The sequence below is a fragment of the Fusarium flagelliforme genome (assembly GCF_020744385.1).
Source record: "Fusarium flagelliforme strain FIESC 12 MPI-CAGE-AA-0113 chromosome Unknown B0J16scaffold_2, whole genome shotgun sequence".
NCBI classification, from domain to species: Eukaryota; Fungi; Ascomycota; class Sordariomycetes; order Hypocreales; family Nectriaceae; genus Fusarium; species Fusarium flagelliforme.
The window spans coordinates 2,000,195-2,017,466 of record NW_025763504.1 but is presented as its reverse complement, the minus strand read 5'-3'; the positions used below and the strand labels follow the sequence as shown (position 1 = coordinate 2,017,466).

The window sequence follows — 17,272 nt, the reverse complement described above, 5'->3', positions numbered from 1 at the left end:
TGGTGTTGAGAGAAGTGAGAATGGTAAAGAGAAGGTGTGTAGTTTGTGTTAGAGGAAGAGAAACAGACAAGAGGAAGGCAGGTATTTATGCCTTCCATTATTGAAGCCCTACATTAGGTCAGAGCGAACCTGAGAGCATGTCCAAGCATTGGAGTCATTGAAACGTGGAAGTTTGTTGATGAAAGTTCACTGACTGTTATTATCGAGTGGAAGGTGTTAGCGCCCTGTTGCTGTTGGCTCAGAGGTGCGATTTGGCTGCCTGCAGTTCTGCCTAAGAAAGCCTTGTCACTATAAGTATCAAAGCGTCCTTTTCAATGGATTTTTATTTGATGACTGATGCTTGTGTTTTCAATAAATTAAATAATTCTGTTGCATTTTCTTTGAGGCGCGAGTATTTATATGAGCCTTATCCGCCCGTTCGCACACATTACCGTCTTGCATACGCCCACCAATCTTACTTCTTGTACAACATGGATTTCTCTGAATACTTCTTACCCGAATGCTTTCCACCACGAGATCCTTCCCTTCAAGTCCGCTCTGTTCCTCATAAGCGCTTCTTCGACATCTGCTCATTTGGCCCTGGTGCTGACCCAGCCATCCAAAGAACAGCCCGACTTGTCGGTGAAGTGGACCTAAATGTCAGGCCCTCGGATTACAGCTCCGATCATGAGTTTGATAGTCAAGTATTTGAAAGAGAAAGACATCAAAACATGTGGATTCGCGATGGCGAAGACTGGCTTGACTACAAGAAAAGGACTGATGATGTCCGCAAGCTTCTCTCAGCTCTAGAGGATTACCAAAACAAAACCCGGGGTCCGCTCGGTTCAGCGATCACAGACCCAACCTGGGGATTCTACATATTCGTCACGTCCTATACAGATGAGGCAAGCCAAAAGCTAGAGGATGCCGTTGAGGTGTTGGTACAGTTTGTGCTCAGAAGTTTGAGACGCATGTCACCTTCTCTTTACTCTGAAGAAGCAACCAAGAGATTCAAGTTTGACGTTATACAAAACAGAGAGGCTCTGGAGAATGCTTCCGAAGACAGAGTGAGAGAGGAATTTCGTGCGCAGTTGAGAGGCACAGGCATGCTTGAAGATGATCTCATGTTCAGAGGTATTGGCCCAAGCCGCTTTTCGGCATGTATCCTCTTTGACCAAAAGATAATCGAGGACTTGTCGAACATTTCGTTCGGCCTCGACGTCGAAGAAGATGAACTCTGCTTCGAAGATATTTGTGTAAGGATGATAGACCCCAAGTGGGATTATCCAGCACAACCATACCCAAACACGATTGAAGACGATGTACCTTATCGAGGAGCAGATAATTGTCCAATCACTGGTATCGCAGAGTTGTATCGCAGGATGGAAGGAGATCTGATGAAGGAATATCCCATAGCCGATTCCATGGTCTAATATTGAGTTTTCTTACCCTAGAACACAATACTCAAACAAATATGTATAGGAAATAATACAACAAGGTGCTTACCTCTATTCCTTAGAGAGATATTTAGTTTTAACTTGAATAAAATTTAACTGTTTTTGACTCATATGTTGACTTATAACTGATGAGATATGACATGTAGCCAAGTAAACACCAAGAGACCTGTCCATTCCAGTTAATGCTGAGCTTATGATGTGGAACCAAAAATAAAGGCGGCATATCTTCGGCTAGTAGCGAACCTCGAAATGACATAATTCATCCACTGACAAGTTCCACCAACAACAACCTAGTCCGAGTCAATGAGTGTATGATCCATACAATTAATGTACTTTTTGAGAGCGTTGCCTTTCTTCTCCAACGACCATTTGAAGATCTCATTCGCTTCTATAAATTCTAACTAGAAATCCAGGATCACTAATCTGAGGCTTCACATAGCTAAGGGAGCTTCTTCTTCAGCTTGGTGGGGTCACCCTCCATTCAACACAAGAGAATACAGCCACCATGTCAGGTACAAAAGCTGCCCTTAAAGGCATCAACGATGCTATTCGACAGCAAAAGTTTGACGATGCTGTGAGCAAAGCTCAGGAGCTTCTGGAAAAAGACTCCAAGAACTACCAAGCGTAAGGAACCTGAGCTCCTTGAGAGCTGCAGTACCGTACCCCGCCATAAGACGCCTGAGCTGACCAGATTCTCAGTCACATCTTCCTGGCCTTTGCTTTGGATAAAAAGGACAGACTCGACCAAGCTCAAGAGACCTATCGGTCTGCGACATGGCTTCGACCCCAAGAAGCGCAGGCTTGGCAGGGTCTGATCAAGCTATTTGAGAAGCAGAACAACAGGAAGCTCACAGACTATCAGCAAGCAGTCGTGAACCTCGCCCAGATTTACCGAGATGCTGATGACATGTACAAGGCTCAAGATGTGGTGGATAAGTTTGTCGATTTTGCTAGGGTGAAAGGGGATGACATCCAGTACGCTGAAGCACTGTCGATACAGCTTCCTGAAAGTCCATTGTACCCTGTCCTTGAGGGTCGCTTCCCTCACCCAGCCAGGACATATGAGACTATAGCACTCATCCTTGAGAAGTATGAGAAGCACCGAATAAACACTCTTATCGGAGAGCGACGAACCAAGCTGGGCGCCAAACTTTCCGAAGTCACTCTTGATGCCAAGCGCGAAGTTTACAGCCAGAGCAAGCTCGAACACATTTACCGACAGTTGATCAACTGGACAAATGATGACGACTTGAGAAGACAGTACGAGGAGAAGCTTCTGCAACTTTGCTACGATCGACTTCAAGTCGCGTCACCAGGCGCCGACAAAGATACAGAGCGTCAAAAAGTACTCGATCTGGCTAACGGTATGGTTGCCATCAAGTATCCCCACAAGCTAGCCTGGGATATCTCAATAGAGTGGCAGGATAAGAAAGAGATCCGAGAATGGGATGTCGACGTCCTTCGAGCTTATTGCTCTTTCTTTCCTGACAGCGACCTGTATAAAGTCATCACGAGTTTTCTAACAAGTCCAATCTCACCATTTCCTCCCGAAAAAACTCAAGAAAAAGCCAAAACTGCCCCCAATGATTCAGACGAAAGCTCAGATGACGACGATGGAGGCGTTCCCACTCTTGTGGTACCTTTGACCGACGAGGACCGTCTTATCATGATTACCGAAGGCATTACTACCGCAGACTCAGTTCTTGCATATCGACTTACTGGCCAATACCTCCTTCACATTGGAGAGTATGAGAGTACTGTCGAGCTCATGCGCAAGGGAATGGCTTTGTTGGCACAAGAGCGCAAGAAGACCGGCCTCTCGTTCGTCCACGCCGAAGACTCTTATTACCTCTCACTCGGAACAGCACTAGTCTACTACCAATCCCCTCGACACCATAAGGAAGCAAAGGAGCTGTTCGACAAGGTGCTCGAGCGCGATACCACTTCCACCTCTGCTTTGATTGGCGTTGGTCTTATTTACGAAGAGGAGGAAGAATATGATGAAGCCATTGACTATCTCACTCGAGCTTTGGAACGCGATCAAACTAACATCAGAGTTAAATCCGAAGCGGCATGGGTTAAGGCTCTTAAAGGAGATTGGCAAACTGCAAGAGACGAACTAAAGGAATGCCTTGAGCCATTGGAAAAGCAAGGAGATGCCTCGAAGGAGTTGTTGGGTGAAACTCAACACCGTCTAGGAGTATGTATCTGGAACATTGATACCAGCAAGGCTGCACGAAAGCAGCGAAAGGGAGAATCGGCATATGCATACTGGCTAAGTGCTCTCAACAATCACCTAAACCACGCACCCACGTACACATACCTTGGAACCTACTATGCCGACTACGCGAAGGACAAGGGCCGTTCGAGACGTTGTTTCCAGAAAGCACTGGAACTTTCTCATGCTGAAGTGGTTGCAGCCGAGAGCCTAGCTCGATCGTTTGCGGATGACGGAGATTGGGATAGAGTCGAGCTCGTTGCCCGCCGTGTCGTCGACTCTGGCAAAGTGAAACCACCACCTGGATCTAAGAGGAAGGGAATTAGCTGGCCATTCGCTGCACTGGGTGTCGCAGAACTGAACAAACAAGACTTCCATAAAGCTATTGTGTCGTTCCAAGCCGCGCTTCGCATTAGCCCCGAGGATTACCACTCTTGGGTTGGCTTGGGAGAGAGCTACCACAGCTCCGGTCGACACATCGCCGCCACTAAGGCCATTCTGAATGCCCAGAAACTTGAGGAGGAAACCGAAGCTGATATCTCTGGAGATACGTGGTTCACAAAGTACATGCTTGCTAACATCAAGCGTGAGTTGGGCGAGTACGATGAGTCCATCGCTCTCTACAGGTCAGTCATTGAGACCCATCCTGAAGAGCAAGGCGTTATCATCGCTCTACTTCAAACAACAGTCGACAGCGCGCTTTCATCGGTTGAGAAGGGATTGTTCGGAAAGGCTGTTCAACTTGCCACCGAGACCATCGAGTATTCAAAGACAACCAGTGGTAGCGTTTTCGAGACGTTTAACTTCTGGAAGGCCATCGGCGATGCATGCTCTATCTATTCATCTGTCCAAAGCCGCACAAATGACTTTCCTTCCGATTCCATCCGAAGTGTCCTCGAGAAGGGTTCGCAGGAGGCATATGAAATATTTGCCGACATCGATAAAGTCGGAACTGATGTAGTCTTCGCTCAGGGACTCTACGCAGATGATGAACAGCCAGGCGTCGACCTCACTCGATGTATCCACGCTACAATCCTATGCCATAAGCAAGGAGTTCATATTGCGTCCAACGACCGCCATGCTCAATCTGTTGCCTACTACAACCTGGGATGGGCGGAGTACCGTGCCCATATCTGCCTTCCACCTGAAATCAGGAAGAAGTCTAGCAGCTACATCAAGGCTGCGGTAAGATCTTTCAAGCGTGCCATCGAGTTGGAGGCTGGAAACTCAGAATTCTGGAACGCTCTTGGTGTGGTGACGAGCGAAATCAATCCTTCGGTTTCGCAGCACGCATTTGCCCGAAGCTTGTATCTCAACGAACGAAGTCCTGCAGCCTGGACTAACTTGGGAACACTCGCTTTGTTGTCAGGAGATGTGCAGCTAGCTAACGAGGTCTTTACTAGAGCCCAGTCAACTGATCCCGACTATGCACATGCTTGGTTGGGACAAGGATTTGTGGCTCTCTTGCACGGCGATACCAAGGAAGCTCGTGGCTTGTTCACACACGCTATGGAAATTGCAGATGCATCTTCAGTTCCAACTAGGCGTCACTACTCGAGCGCTTTGTTCGATCACATTCTCACAGTATCTCCCAACGAGCTCAATGTTGAATTTCTTATCCAGCCGCTTTTCGCTCTCAACCAGTACCAAAGCCTCAAGTCACAAGACTTGGCATTTGCGCACTTGGCAACACTGTTCCAGGAACGCACTAACGAGAGCAGCCGTGCTGTTGAGACACTGGAGAAGATTTCCTCAATCATCGAGGCTGACTTCGAGAGCACAGAGTCTCCCGAGAGTCTTGCCAAGTTTGCCCTGGCTAAGACGGATCTGGCACGAACTTATCTTGCATCTGGCTCTTACGAGGAAGCAATTGAGTGTGGCGAGACAGCACTAGGACTGAGCAGCGATGAAGCAGAGAATGAACTCTCGAGCGAGCAACGCAAGCAGGCGCGATTGTCTGCCCATCTTACCGTCGGACTGGCCCAATACTACAACAATGAGTTCGACAAAGCTATCGGATACTTCGAGTCCGCCTTGGAAGAATCTGATGGTAACCCTGATGCTGTTTGCTTATTAGCTCAAGTGCTCTGGGCTGAAGGGTCAGAAGAATCTCGAGACAGAGCTCGCGAAAAGCTATTCGAGACAATTGAACAACACCCCGAGCATGTTCAGTCTGTTCTTCTCCTCGGTGTCATTGCTCTGTTGGATAACGATGAGGATAGCTTGGAGGCTGTCGTTGAAGAGCTATACGGACTCCGGACCAACCACAAGGTGACAGCATCAGAGCAGTCGAACATTGGTGAAGTACTACGTGCTATTGCAACTCTGGGAGAGGGACGCACGGAAGAGGATATGAAGACTCAGTTACAGACAGACATAATGCTGCACCCCAACTTGCCGTACGGTTGGGCTGCCATGGCGCAATCTACAGGCGACGAGTATGCAGCTCAGATGGCACTCAAGGTAGCAGCAAGAGGTATTCCTCCAAAGGGCCTCTTGGATGCACAGGATCTTTCGAAGGCGTATGCCGGAACAGCGACCGCTGGCGATGCCCAACGAGCAGCATTCCTGGCTCCTTGGGAGCAAAATGGCTGGTCATCTCTTGCTGTTGCTACGGAGGGTATATGAAGCATATGAAGGATTAGGCACAAGGGGAAATGAATGATTATAATTAGAGAAAGATCCGGTAGAGCCTTAGAGAGGATCTGACACGACGCAAATAAGTGTCAATCTTGTACAAATTATTGTAGTAAAGGGGGTATCATTTATAAAACCAGCCAAGTCTTTCTCACGATCCTTGTCTTTCACTCTGCTGTATCTCCTCCTTTAATCTCGCCAATCGTCCATCCACCCACGTCTTCTGCCACGCCTCAATCTTCCCACCAAGTATGAGCATCTTGTCTGGCTCTAGTAAGACCATACCCCGTGCTATCAGTGTACCAGCCTTCAGTAGTATCTTCTCGCCAATTTGCGTTTTTCCAACGCCAACTCCATCGTGGCGTCGTAGTTCTAGTGCGAATATCTTGGTTCCTTTGCAGTCCTGCAGCACAAGTCTATGCGTCGCATTTTTGCCAGCGGGTTTAGGGCCTCCTGTGTTGCGATTTCCTTCAGGTCTTTGAGTTTGGGTCCCTTCGTTGTCATCGTCGTCTTCTGCTGTGACACGAATGACTTCTCTTCCACGTGTGGTCTCGCCTCTGGCAACAGCTTCCATTTCTTCAACTTGCTCCCAACGACTCAGTGTCAGGTTTTCAATGTCCAGGACCTGAACATGGACAGGCTTCGGGAGCCGTTTTTCACGAGAATTCGTAGAATCAACATCTGGAGGGAAAGATTGGATGGCGCTGGTGCTTATAATCGCACTGCTGGTCAGATCCGCTGCTAATAACCTGGCTTTGGCTGTAGCTACCAGTACATTCATTGGTGATGGAGGAGAGCGCGCGTTTATAAGAGAACTTAAAAAAGTTGACGTTGGGTGAGGCAGATTTTGAGCCAGTATAGAGGCTTTGAGTTGGTTGATAGGATCCATTTTGTGTTATCGTCTTATCATGGTATTGATCTTTTGGTGTTTAGAAATCTTTATAGGATGAAGAATTCCATTATAGCCATTCAGCCTTGTAGTAGTGATGACGTTCCAGCGGCTGAAAGCGGGCCATTCCCTAAATTTAGCGCCGAGTACCCCTGCGTCTCAGGCCTTCAACCACTGACAACAGTCCTCCACCGTGTCCCGTTCAGCTCAGCTCAGCCTTGTCAACTTCAAGCTGTCCTTCAGCGTAATCAACGTCCTCAACTTCAGCTTCCCATTCATGTTCTTTCTTCTTCGCTTCTTGATATATCCTCTATAATGTCTACTATAGCCTCTCCTCGCGAGCCCCCTCGGCGCACTCCAACGAACTCCAATCGGCCATCCTTCGAAACCTCACGTTCGGCTCTCGCTTCTCCTGTCCTTACACAAGGGCCTACGAATCCTCCACCCCCTCAGCAACAACAGCGCAAAACTTCATCCAACCGCGCGGCTCTGAGAGAGTATTACAATCTTCGCGCCGCGGCCCCGCGCATAGAGATCCCCGACTCTGAAGTCCCAGCTACGGAGATTGATGCCCCTGACTTCAATGCCGAGGAATATGTCGCCAAGGTCATCAATAAGAGCAGTCTGGAGGAGCTCATGAAACTGTACACAAGTGTTGTGGGAGAAGTGCGCGCTTTGGATGCGGAGAAGAAGGCTCTGGTATACGACAACTATAGTAAGCTGATCACAGCGACTGAGACGATTCGCAAGGTAAGTTGCTATGGCACATTTGCCATGCAGTAAGATATTGACCAGATATTTAGATGAGAGCGAACATGGACCCCTTGAATCCTATGGCCTCAACACTCGACCCGGCCATTGCGCAAATCTACAGCCAAGCGTCCTCTATTCGAGATGCGCTCCGTGAGACGATCCCTGCGCCAGATTCCGAGGAAGGTATGAAGCGAGAGGCCACAGCTAGACAACAACGGACAAGAGAACTAGCAGCCCAGGTTCTAGCGGTCCCTGGACGACTTCGTGCGCTGGTAGGCGAGGGAAAGATTGCGCAAGCGCGCAAGGAATGGGTGATGCCGCGAAAACTACTAGAATCTTGGAAAGAGAAAGGTATTGGAGGAAGCGATGTTGAAGAGTGCATTAAAGAGGGCGACGACACGCTAGGACAAGCCGACAGTAAGAGCAGTGCTTCAAGCCCCAGGATATCAAGGGATGAGCGGTTATCAAGAGATAGCCGGGCATCAAAAGATGGGCGGTAATGCGCCGAAGATGATGATATACCCAGTGCTGTTTAAATAGCCTTTTGTTACTTTTGCGTTCAATGATGACTGTATTTGGATCAACTTTTCTCGTGCCCAACTCCTAACAACCCACTATAACTACACAACGACTATTCCTTTATATCGGTTCAATTATTTCAGATCGCTTACATCCAAGATGGTAAAGGGATCCTTGTCCACCTTGCTGGTTACAACCTCCACATCGGGGACAGTCTCTCGTATGGCAGCCTCCAACTTGGGCCTGAGTACCTCTTGAAGGTATCCGCGCTCAGAGTTGCTATGGAACACCTGCACCAATGTGCGACCCTGCTGGATGGCTCTCAAGGCTGAGTGGTGGCTTGTCTCGCCGGTCACAAGTAGATCGACATCGGTCTTCTTAAGAACGTCGTAACCGCTACCAGCACAGACACCAAAGCTGCTAACCTTGGTGGTCTTGACATCAGCACCCACAGGGCTTGCTACCATGACGTGCTTGAGACCGCCGAGCTTATCAGCAAGGCGAAGGATGATCTCGGACAGAGCAACAGCATTGTCGAAGCGACCAATTGCGCCGTAGCCTGCACCAGCGTGACTGGAAGGGACGTTGGTAGCAGGATTGGCAACAGAGCGTTTGCTCTCGTGAGGGCCGGATACAATATCAGCAAGCCACGTGTTGAGACCCTCGGGAGCGGCATCAACGGCAGTGTGAGGACAGTAGACAGCGATACCAGCCTTGGCCAGCTTAAGAAGGGTGGCTTGCTGAGGGTCGTTGTTGGTGATGGACTTGAGACCACCAAAGATGAAGGGGTCTAACAGTATGTCAGTACAATTGGACCTGCATAGACTCTAAAAATTGTAGACTTACGGTAGCTGACAATGACGCTGACATCTTGCTTGATTGCGTCCATAGCAACTTGGTATGTCAAGTCATTGGTGACCATAACTCGCTTCTTCTCTTTGGCATCCTCCTCCGAGTTTCCAACCAACAAACCAACGTTGTCCCAGCTTCGGTCTGCGATCTCCTCTGGGTACAGCTTCTGCATAGATGCAACAACAGCCTTGGTGAAGGATGAAGACTCAACCTGCCAGGCGCCCCAAGGTCCGCTTTCGCTCATTTTCGCTGGGTATGATCGAGAAGATGGAATTGAGTTGCTTGAAGAATGACAGGAGGAGCAAAGTCTAGTAGATGCTGTGTACGAGACTGAAGGTCTTGTGAAAGGCGAGTATGCAAATAGAGGTGAGCTGCGTATAAGTTGTCTATGCAATTTTAAAACAGAGCCTCTCATAGCAACTGTGCGTTAGACACTTGTGATATGTGCAGCTACCAATTCGAAAGCTGATGTTAGTTGACTGATTGTATTCATCAGGTATATATTATGACCAATTGGTAGAGAATTGGAGCCACTCACCAATAGTATGCGCTGGATAGTCTGTCACAAAAGGTGAAGCTAGAAGCTGTTGGAGCTTCAAACCAGAAGAAGAAGCGAAGAAAGGGTCCAATGAGCTCATACTGTGTGTATGTTTGATATAAACTGTAGATTCGCCGCCTTGCAAGACGCTATTTGTCCACCGGAAGCAGGCCGCCACACACTGTGCAGCCACTACCCCACGATGATATCTAATCAATCAATCAATTAACTAGAATCTCTCCCTTCACCACGCTCCGTCATAACCTTCAACTCTCCTCCCTTCCCCCTCAGAAATAATGTCGCAAATCACAGACGAATCTTTGCGCGAAGCTATCAAGGCGCGCCTTGAAGCCACCCACGTTGAAGTCACAGACATGTCTGGTCAGTATCTTTCCCTCTCTACCCCGCGAACCCCTCCAAGCCGATCACGGTGTAGAACCCCGAAAGCTAACTTGGCAATTATCGCAGGCGGCTGTGGTCAAGCGTTCAACTCCCTTATTGTATCTTCTCAATTCCAAGGTCTCAACTCTCTCAAGCGCCATCGTCTCGTCAATGCTGCCCTCAAGGAGGAAATCGCCATCATCCACGCTTGGACCGCCAAATGCCAGACACCCGAGGAGTACGCAAAGGCCAACGAAGCCACCGATGCGCAAGCACAGGCGTAAAATCATACGAATTTCCCTTTACTTCTTTCAAGATACTAGGATCATACAACATGGAGTTTTTGCGTAGAAACGGCATACGACGGGCACAAGAGACGGAGGGATTGGGATGTGATGAAGGGGGTTAGATGACGATATCCGTACCGGAGCGGTTTGGTGCCGCGGTACATGAAGAAATTACAAAATATCAAAGAATCGACTTTATGATTAGGACATTTTGATTGGCAAGCGTTCAACGCGACGTCAAGACGGTCTGGTGGGGGTGATCATCTCATCTTTTGCGCCAGCACCATATCTCTGTGAAGGCATCTCTTTACTTATACTCCTTTGTAGACCAACAACCATCTCTTAGCTTGAAAATCATTTACACATACGCATCTACAACAAACCAAGCAAGTCCTCGCTATCCTTCTTGGGCTGCTGAGGAGCCCCTCCTTGGGCTTGCTGCAGTTGCATCGCTGCTGGTAGGGGCTCGCTCGCTGATGAACCACCAAAGTTCAAGCCCTCAAACCCATTCATCAAATCATTCATGTTGCTGCTGGGCCCTGAAGCTGGTGCAGGAGCTCCTGTGCCTGAAGTTTGCGCCGGCGCATCGAACATGCTCATCATGTCAGCCATAGCTCCCGAAGGTGCTCCAGCAGATGGGCTGGCCACTCTGTCAGGAGTTGCGGAGGCACTGTTCTGTTCTTGAGAAGCAGGCACGGCACCATCAAAGTCGATGTCAAGCAAGTTCTCAATGTTGTTCTGAGAAGCACCGCCGCCGTTGGAAGAAGTTGCAGCGACTGAAGCTGCGATAGGGTTGTCGGCGGCGTTCTGTCGTTGTTCTTGAATAGCAGCCCGCTGGATCTCATCGGCACCGAAACGGCCCTTGCCAACGAATGACTCCGGAGGCTTGTGGTAAACCGACGCGAGAGTAGAAAGTTCGGTGAGAAGCTGCTCCAAAAGAGCAGGAGGAAGACTCGTCATCGTGGTTGTGATGGTGGGCTTTTGAGACAGAACAATATTCTGACGAACGATATCAGCAAGCATTCATATGCATTCTCCCGTATTTCTCACCTTGGCAACCTCAGGGTCTGAGGAAAGTAAACGCCAGTACACATATGCCCTATCGCGGATATCGGGGTTATCGTTCTCCGCTGTAGCCGCCTGAAGGACCTTTTGAACAAGTCCTTGGTTGCTTCCAGGCTTCTTCAAGAACAGTTTTACAGCTGCTGTCAATATTTGCAATTGTGTCTGTATAACTCAGTTAGTATAAGTAGACCTTTCTTGAGGGACTAATGCGACTCACCTGTGTGAACTCCTCCATAAAAGACTCGACAAAACTCTCAATGATCTCGTCTGCGTTGTTAATCTTCTCAGCATACTCACCGACAATCCAGATAAGAGATCCACGGGCAGTGGGCTCGTCCAACTCATCGATGTGCTTGCAGAGAGTAGGGATAACACCTTCATACCCAGGATATTTTCGGAGAATGTCCTTGATGACCACAATTACTTCCTGGACAACGTAGTTGACCTTGGTAGAAATGAGATCCTCAAGAGCCGCAACGCACTTCTCAGCGGCATTTTCGATCTTGATGGCCACTTGACCAATAGCCTTGACAGCTCTTCGAACGAAGTCCATGTCCACCTCCAGGGCATACTCCTTCAACTCGGCGAGAAGCTGCTCGTAGTTATGCTCATTTGCTATCCTAACCATGATTTCCAACTTTTCCAGCTTCACATATGGAGGATCAGTGTATTTGCAGAAGAAGACACGCATCTCCTTGCTCAGAATGTCAGGCTTGGCTTGGAGCAGGAGGTCAATGTTTCGAAGAGCGACATATTGAACCTCGGGTTGCGAAGCAACCAAGGTAACTAATCATTGTCAGTTCAAAACTTGAATGTTATCGATATTCACATACCAAGAGGAGGTGCCATCTTCTTGAGGTATGACCTCACCGAGTCGGGGTTGAGAGCCTTCATGTGAATGAAAACAACCTTAACAGCAGCAAGAACCACACTAGGGTTGACATGCTGGAATTGAGGTGCTACACGTTCGCAAATGTGCTCCGACTCCTTCTGATCCGACGCGGAGTAGTTTGCCAGGGTTGTCAGAATAGTAACCCGTCCCCATTCGGTACACTCGTTAAGAGCCATAAGCAACTTCTTCAGCGTTACAGGCGTCACAATCAATGCCCTCGTTTCGGGTGCAGTTTCGCTGATCTCAGACAGAGCAGTCACTGAGTTGGCGACAACCATCGGGTTGGGGTCGCCGATCAGCTCTTGAAGGGCCTCCAAAAAGCCGTTCTCGATACAGATCTGCGGGTTGAGATCGAACAGTTTAGCGACGCAAATGGCGGCCGTCTTGCGCACATATGGCGATTCGTCTCGCAACGTTTTCCTCAGGGGCTCTTCCATGTAATCCACCATTTTATCAACTCTGATGCAACCCATCGTTCGAATCGCAAGTGCTCTTATCAGCGGGTTTGGATCTTCGGAATCTTGAACAAAAGTATTGACGGCGAGAATGCAGAGATCGGGATGCGACTTGGCGTAGTTCCTGGACATTCGTGTCAGCTCTTTAACCCATCCCGCAAAGTGTTGACAGCTAGGGAGGGCAGCTCGATAGCTATTCAGCTTCGACCACGTACATGAGGTAGAGGTATACAAGCTTCTTCTGATCAAGATCGCCGGTCGCAATATTCTTGAGCACATCGGGGAAGAGTGCCGACACATCTTTGCCCAGGGTCATGGCCATGATGGTCTTCTGAATCGACTCCTTGCGCTCCCATGCATACCGCGAGACCAGACCTTCGCGCAGCTCAAAGGTCTCACCCTTACGAGGCACGGCAAAGGCGCCCTTAATGCGATTTACCGCCATCGTCGAGGGTCGTAGAGGGGCACGTGGCGAAGCTCGGAGGTGACAGAGAGGTTGAGATTACGGTGGTATTGAGGACGGGCGGTGACAGCTAAGTCGAATTGGTCAGGCCGAGTACAAGCTACTTGTCCTGAAATGCAGAAGCCTACATCCACCGATTATTCTGTGTGTCGTAGGATGCGTTAAAGATGCGCGACGTCGTCGATGTAATTGGATCGGAAAGGAGTTGATCGATCTGAGATTGAACAAGGCAGACGTAACTGTCACCAAAGATGCCAAGGCCACGAAGATAGGTCCAGGCCACCTCCACTGAGTTGCCAGCATGAGCCACTAAAGGGGGGCACCCTTCAGTGGCCCTGTCAGCTCCCATCAAGCTAACCCGGCCCAGGTTGCCCCCTAACTCTAAACTTCCGCCTGATTACCGTTCACGGGTAGCGTGGCTTCAATGGCTAACAATTTATTTTTGGCCAGCTTAGTCACCTTTCTACACTCTACTGTGAGGTTCAACATTTGTATCATCGAGAGACAAACACCGATTACTTTACAGAGAAGATTGATTTGCTTGCTATTAATGAAAAGATTACTTGGGGATTTTCACTAAGCCTTCTACTCAAAGCAACCTTAAAATGGTGAGAGGCCTATACTAATAGAGTGCCTTAACATTAGATGAGATCTAACGATGAAAATAGGCACTACCAAATCTACGTCGACTCTTCATTGAGTCACGTACCGATGATGAAGAGCGAGACGTTTCTCGAAAAGCTGTAGGTTTGTTCAATATATTACTCTAGTGCTCATGCTCATACAAGACAGTTCTACAACGCCGTTCTCTTCATGGGGTCAATCGCTGTTTTCAGTCTCATTGCTCAAAGGTTAAATGCTGGAAAATGATGATTAAAAACAAGAAAGTTCATTAAAGTCTGTTCCCGAATTTGAAGCGAGGCGTCATTGTTTAGGATTGATTAAATAGGAAGCTTGGATTTAATCATCAGCTTCTTCTACGTCTTCTACTTCCGCCCCTGCTTCATCCTTGTTCTCTTTCTTCGAAGCGGCCTTTGCTTCTTGTTTGCGCCACAGACCGGCCAAAAAGTCGTTTGTGCTCGCTTCTTCGAGACTCTTATCCTCTCTTTTCTTCATAAATCTCGGAAATCTCAGGCTCAACCCCCTCTCGTCACTTACAAGCCCAATTGCTGCAGTGTAGGTTGGACTCAACGTAATATCCGCAAAAGCCATTTCCCATACTTCTTGTGGCTCGAACCAAATATCAGGTCTCGGTCCTGAGTATTCCACAAAGCTGGGTTGTGTGGTTCTCGTGTTCTTGGGCTCGCCGCTCTCTTCCCCGTCGTCATAAAACTGTCGGTTAGTCTTGTAGAAGCTATCTGTGAAACCAGACATGCACTTGCACACAGCTTCCAGAGATCCAGTCTCCTCATTACGACAAGCCATGAGCATAGGCGACCACCATTTCGCCTTGCGCCCTTGTCCATGCCAAGCAGCGACAGGGATAAGATCAAGCGTATCGAAACTTGAGTTATAGTCCTTCTTGACTTTGAGCCAGGAGTCGAGCCGCTTATCCGGTTCGTATGTCGCCAGTAAGGGTTTCCTCCTTGTCTTGGCCTTTTCTCCATTCTGATCTTTTTTGCCTTTCGACCTCCCTTTCCCTTTTGACCTTGAGCTCGGTGTCAATGTTTTGTCAGATCCTTCCGGTCCTTCTTCCCCTAAATTCGGCTCCGAAGGTAGATTGTCCAGGATTTTCACCATGATTCCTTCACACTTAGCGTCTGTAGCAGCTTTGAAGAACTCGAGGACCGACTCAGAGTCTACAGACGTAGCATCAAGGCTTTTTACCCAGGTAAAGTGATGCGGTATCTCTTTGAAAAGCGAACGCAGAAGCTCCCGCCTTTCTCGAAATGGTCGATCCAGTAGTGGGTGCCCATTGAGGTACATTAAATCGAACGAGAACATACAAACATCTACCGTGATAGTTCCAATATCAACATCCTTTCTCGCTCGATTTGTGAGTGTCTGGAAGTTCTTGAGTTCTCCGCTTTCACGGTCAACGGCCACGACTTCACCTTCCATGATGAAGCTATCGACGCCCTCACCCCGTATTTTTGGTATCAATTCGACCAAATCAGGATATTTGTCCGTCATAACCTCTAGATGTCGAGAGAAAATGCTGACTTTTCCGTTCTCGTCACAATGTATTTGGGCTCTCTGGCCATCATACTTGAATTCGCATGCAAAATCTCTTCCCTGTAGTTTAGTGAGCATCTCGGACAGGTCTCTCGTGATACTTCCAAGCATAGGGCGCAGTGGGATATGGAGGGTTAGTCCGCATCGTATCAACAGTTCCTCGGAAATTCCAATTTCAAGGAGAACGGGCACGAGATCGCTGTAATTTGGATGCCGAGCGAAGCAAGCTTTGACTATTTCCTCGGCCCGGCTCCAGACTTCAGCTAGATCTTCTTTCCTGAGTTTGGCTAGGTCGGACACCGATTTGAGAGGGAAGTCAGTCCCTGGTGGGCGTGAAAGTAGGAAGGCTCGTGATAAGGCGATTAACATTGTCGTTTTGACAGCACCGATGCGTAGCTATTAAATGTCAGATACGGTTCGATGATTGCAGTGACAATTCTGCTTACATGTTGGCAGAGAGTTCGCACCACAAACCGACTCTCCTCGCCGCCACGGGCGTCTTGTAGAAGACGGTCGACTATTCTCTGCTTGGTGTCTGCACTGCCCTGTCCCTGGCTGTTGGAAATCTTCACCAAAGACTCGTAAACAGCCTTGATCGTTAGAGGCTTTGGTTTCCTCAGGGTAAAACTTTGTTTCTTCTTGACCTCGAAAGCCACATCTCCGGCATCACCATATTTGTCGTAAATGGCCTTGAGGGCCCGGCTATCAAGCCCGCAAACATTTCGCAACGCTTTCGATATGGCCGATCCACCCAATCCCAGCTCCATGGATATATAAGGGGGAGATATCGCATTAGTAGCCAACCAGACCTAGTAAAGTTAGAGAAGCAGAGCAAACTAGGATATCGAACGTACTGCTGGTAACAAGCTTGCTGGATCGCCCTCGATTAGAACTCTTAAACAATTCACAAGTGTGTCTACGATCTTGATTCGACTTGTTGTGCCATTGATGAGAATGAAGCATCGAGTGAGTAACGCATATGATGCGTTACCACCTTCAGAGGCCCAGTGTTCTTTTAATTGATCCAGGTATTCCTGCGGATCAAATGTCAGAGGCGATTCATCGAATGGTATTGATGTAGTGGTCGTGTCCTCGGCCATGCCAGCAGCTTGAAGGCCAAGTGTAGGTTTCGACTTGTTGTCTGTAGGCTTGCTGAAAGCTGTTGGTAGGGTGAATGACGGCTTAGATCTTGGGGCGGTTGGACTTGGGCTTTCATCCCTAGATACCGATACATTGTGCTTATTTGGGAGTTGCACAGTCTGTTCCTGGAGGGTGGCTTGCGGCGTATTGGCAACCTCTTGATCCCATTCGGCCTGGAGCTTCCTAGCCAATTCCTCATCAGTCATTTCCGTCGGAACATCACTTGATGCGCCATCCTTCTCTTCAATCTTTGGTTTTTTGCTTGAATCTGCATCATTCTGTTTTTGTTTTGAGAAGAAATATTCAAGACCCCGAGCTGGAGTTGTTGACTTGGTACCGTTATTAAGCTTCCGTTTCTTAGTAGGACTCGGCATGACGAAAATGATCTCTTAGTTGTCTGTGTTACCACCCATTGATTATGTGAGTGTATGAGTCAGGGTCGAAGGAATAGAACATTTATTAGTATTTGTAAACAGTAAATACAGCTATTCACGTCCATCATTATCAACAATTCAATACGCGGCGCATCGATGACGACGTTTGGCGCGAAGCCACGTGATGCAGCTGAAAGC

The 17,272-nt window shown here is 48.4% G+C and overlaps 8 protein-coding genes across 8 annotated transcripts; 4 read left to right on the top strand and 4 right to left on the bottom strand.

Annotated features, from left to right (window-relative positions):
• The first annotated feature begins 331 nt into the window (after positions 1–331).
• On the top strand, positions 332–1,598 carry B0J16DRAFT_332976 (uncharacterized protein). The gene has a single exon (XM_046126777.1). It carries the CDS (start codon positions 471–473, stop codon positions 1,410–1,412), a length of 942 nt encoding a protein of 313 aa, XP_045986307.1. The 5' UTR covers positions 332–470; the 3' UTR covers positions 1,413–1,598.
• A 121-nt stretch (positions 1,599–1,719) lies between these two features.
• On the top strand, positions 1,720–6,362 carry B0J16DRAFT_59241 (uncharacterized protein). The gene is made up of 2 exons (XM_046134117.1): positions 1,720–2,060; positions 2,136–6,362. Exons 1-2 carry the CDS (start codon positions 1,942–1,944, stop codon positions 6,280–6,282), a joined length of 4,266 nt encoding a protein of 1,421 aa, XP_045986306.1. The 5' UTR covers positions 1,720–1,941; the 3' UTR covers positions 6,283–6,362.
• B0J16DRAFT_59242 (uncharacterized protein) lies at positions 6,363–7,217 on the bottom strand. The gene has a single exon (XM_046134118.1). The coding sequence runs from the start codon at positions 7,178–7,180 to the stop codon at positions 6,443–6,445; it is 738 nt and encodes a 245-aa protein (XP_045986305.1). The 5' UTR covers positions 7,181–7,217; the 3' UTR covers positions 6,363–6,442.
• A 158-nt stretch (positions 7,218–7,375) lies between these two features.
• B0J16DRAFT_411121 (Vps51/Vps67-domain-containing protein) lies at positions 7,376–8,505 on the top strand. The gene is made up of 2 exons (XM_046133210.1): positions 7,376–7,930; positions 7,984–8,505. Exons 1-2 carry the CDS (start codon positions 7,496–7,498, stop codon positions 8,431–8,433), a joined length of 885 nt encoding a protein of 294 aa, XP_045986304.1. The 5' UTR covers positions 7,376–7,495; the 3' UTR covers positions 8,434–8,505.
• Positions 8,506–8,586: 81 nt separating this feature from the next.
• B0J16DRAFT_261551 (GTP cyclohydrolase 1 type 2/Nif3) lies at positions 8,587–9,548 on the bottom strand (the record flags this gene model as incomplete). Its single annotated transcript, XM_046123277.1, has 2 exons — positions 8,587–9,242; positions 9,299–9,548. The coding sequence occupies 2 exons, from the start codon at positions 9,546–9,548 to the stop codon at positions 8,587–8,589; spliced, it is 906 nt and encodes a 301-aa protein (XP_045986303.1).
• Positions 9,549–10,021: 473 nt separating this feature from the next.
• Positions 10,022–10,698, top strand: B0J16DRAFT_59213 (bola protein). The gene is made up of 2 exons (XM_046134116.1): positions 10,022–10,223; positions 10,311–10,698. The coding sequence occupies exons 1-2, from the start codon at positions 10,139–10,141 to the stop codon at positions 10,505–10,507; spliced, it is 282 nt and encodes a 93-aa protein (XP_045986302.1). The 5' UTR covers positions 10,022–10,138; the 3' UTR covers positions 10,508–10,698.
• Positions 10,695–13,639, bottom strand: B0J16DRAFT_59210 (adaptin N terminal region-domain-containing protein). The gene is made up of 5 exons (XM_046134115.1): positions 13,138–13,639; positions 12,409–13,046; positions 11,793–12,361; positions 11,561–11,737; positions 10,695–11,509 (listed from the first exon to the last, which is right to left on the bottom strand). Exons 1-5 carry the CDS (start codon positions 13,365–13,367, stop codon positions 10,883–10,885), a joined length of 2,241 nt encoding a protein of 746 aa, XP_045986301.1. The 5' UTR covers positions 13,368–13,639; the 3' UTR covers positions 10,695–10,882.
• A 208-nt stretch (positions 13,640–13,847) lies between these two features.
• Positions 13,848–17,186, bottom strand: B0J16DRAFT_332967 (ATP-dependent DNA ligase). Its single transcript, XM_046126776.1, has 5 exons — positions 16,415–17,186; positions 16,007–16,369; positions 14,176–15,956; positions 14,055–14,126; positions 13,848–13,994 (listed from the first exon to the last, which is right to left on the bottom strand). The coding sequence occupies exons 1-3, from the start codon at positions 17,072–17,074 to the stop codon at positions 14,346–14,348; spliced, it is 2,634 nt and encodes an 877-aa protein (XP_045986300.1). The 5' UTR covers positions 17,075–17,186; the 3' UTR covers positions 13,848–13,994; positions 14,055–14,126; positions 14,176–14,345.
• Positions 17,187–17,272: the final 86 nt, after the last annotated feature.

Coding starts and splice junctions, on each gene's coding strand:
- B0J16DRAFT_59241 (XM_046134117.1), top strand. CDS start 1,942: ATGTCAGGTACAAAAGCTGCCCTTAAAGGCATCAACGATGCTATTCGA. Junction 2,061..2,135: donor GACTCCAAGAACTACCAAGC/GTAAGGAACCTG, acceptor CCAGATTCTCAG/TCACATCTTCCTGGCCTTTG.
- B0J16DRAFT_59242 (XM_046134118.1), bottom strand. CDS start 7,180: ATGGATCCTATCAACCAACTCAAAGCCTCTATACTGGCTCAAAATCTG.
- B0J16DRAFT_332976 (XM_046126777.1), top strand. CDS start 471: ATGGATTTCTCTGAATACTTCTTACCCGAATGCTTTCCACCACGAGAT.
- B0J16DRAFT_332967 (XM_046126776.1), bottom strand. CDS start 17,074: ATGCCGAGTCCTACTAAGAAACGGAAGCTTAATAACGGTACCAAGTCA. Junction 16,370..16,414: donor CAGCAAGCTTGTTACCAGCA/GTACGTTCGATA, acceptor TAACTTTACTAG/GTCTGGTTGGCTACTAATGC. Junction 15,957..16,006: donor TGCGAACTCTCTGCCAACAT/GTAAGCAGAATT, acceptor GACATTTAATAG/CTACGCATCGGTGCTGTCAA.
- B0J16DRAFT_59210 (XM_046134115.1), bottom strand. CDS start 13,367: ATGGCGGTAAATCGCATTAAGGGCGCCTTTGCCGTGCCTCGTAAGGGT. Junction 13,047..13,137: donor CTTGTATACCTCTACCTCAT/GTACGTGGTCGA, acceptor ACGAATGTCCAG/GAACTACGCCAAGTCGCATC. Junction 12,362..12,408: donor GAAGATGGCACCTCCTCTTG/GTATGTGAATAT, acceptor GACAATGATTAG/TTACCTTGGTTGCTTCGCAA.
- B0J16DRAFT_411121 (XM_046133210.1), top strand. CDS start 7,496: ATGTCTACTATAGCCTCTCCTCGCGAGCCCCCTCGGCGCACTCCAACG. Junction 7,931..7,983: donor CGACTGAGACGATTCGCAAG/GTAAGTTGCTAT, acceptor CCAGATATTTAG/ATGAGAGCGAACATGGACCC.
- B0J16DRAFT_59213 (XM_046134116.1), top strand. CDS start 10,139: ATGTCGCAAATCACAGACGAATCTTTGCGCGAAGCTATCAAGGCGCGC. Junction 10,224..10,310: donor TGAAGTCACAGACATGTCTG/GTCAGTATCTTT, acceptor CAATTATCGCAG/GCGGCTGTGGTCAAGCGTTC.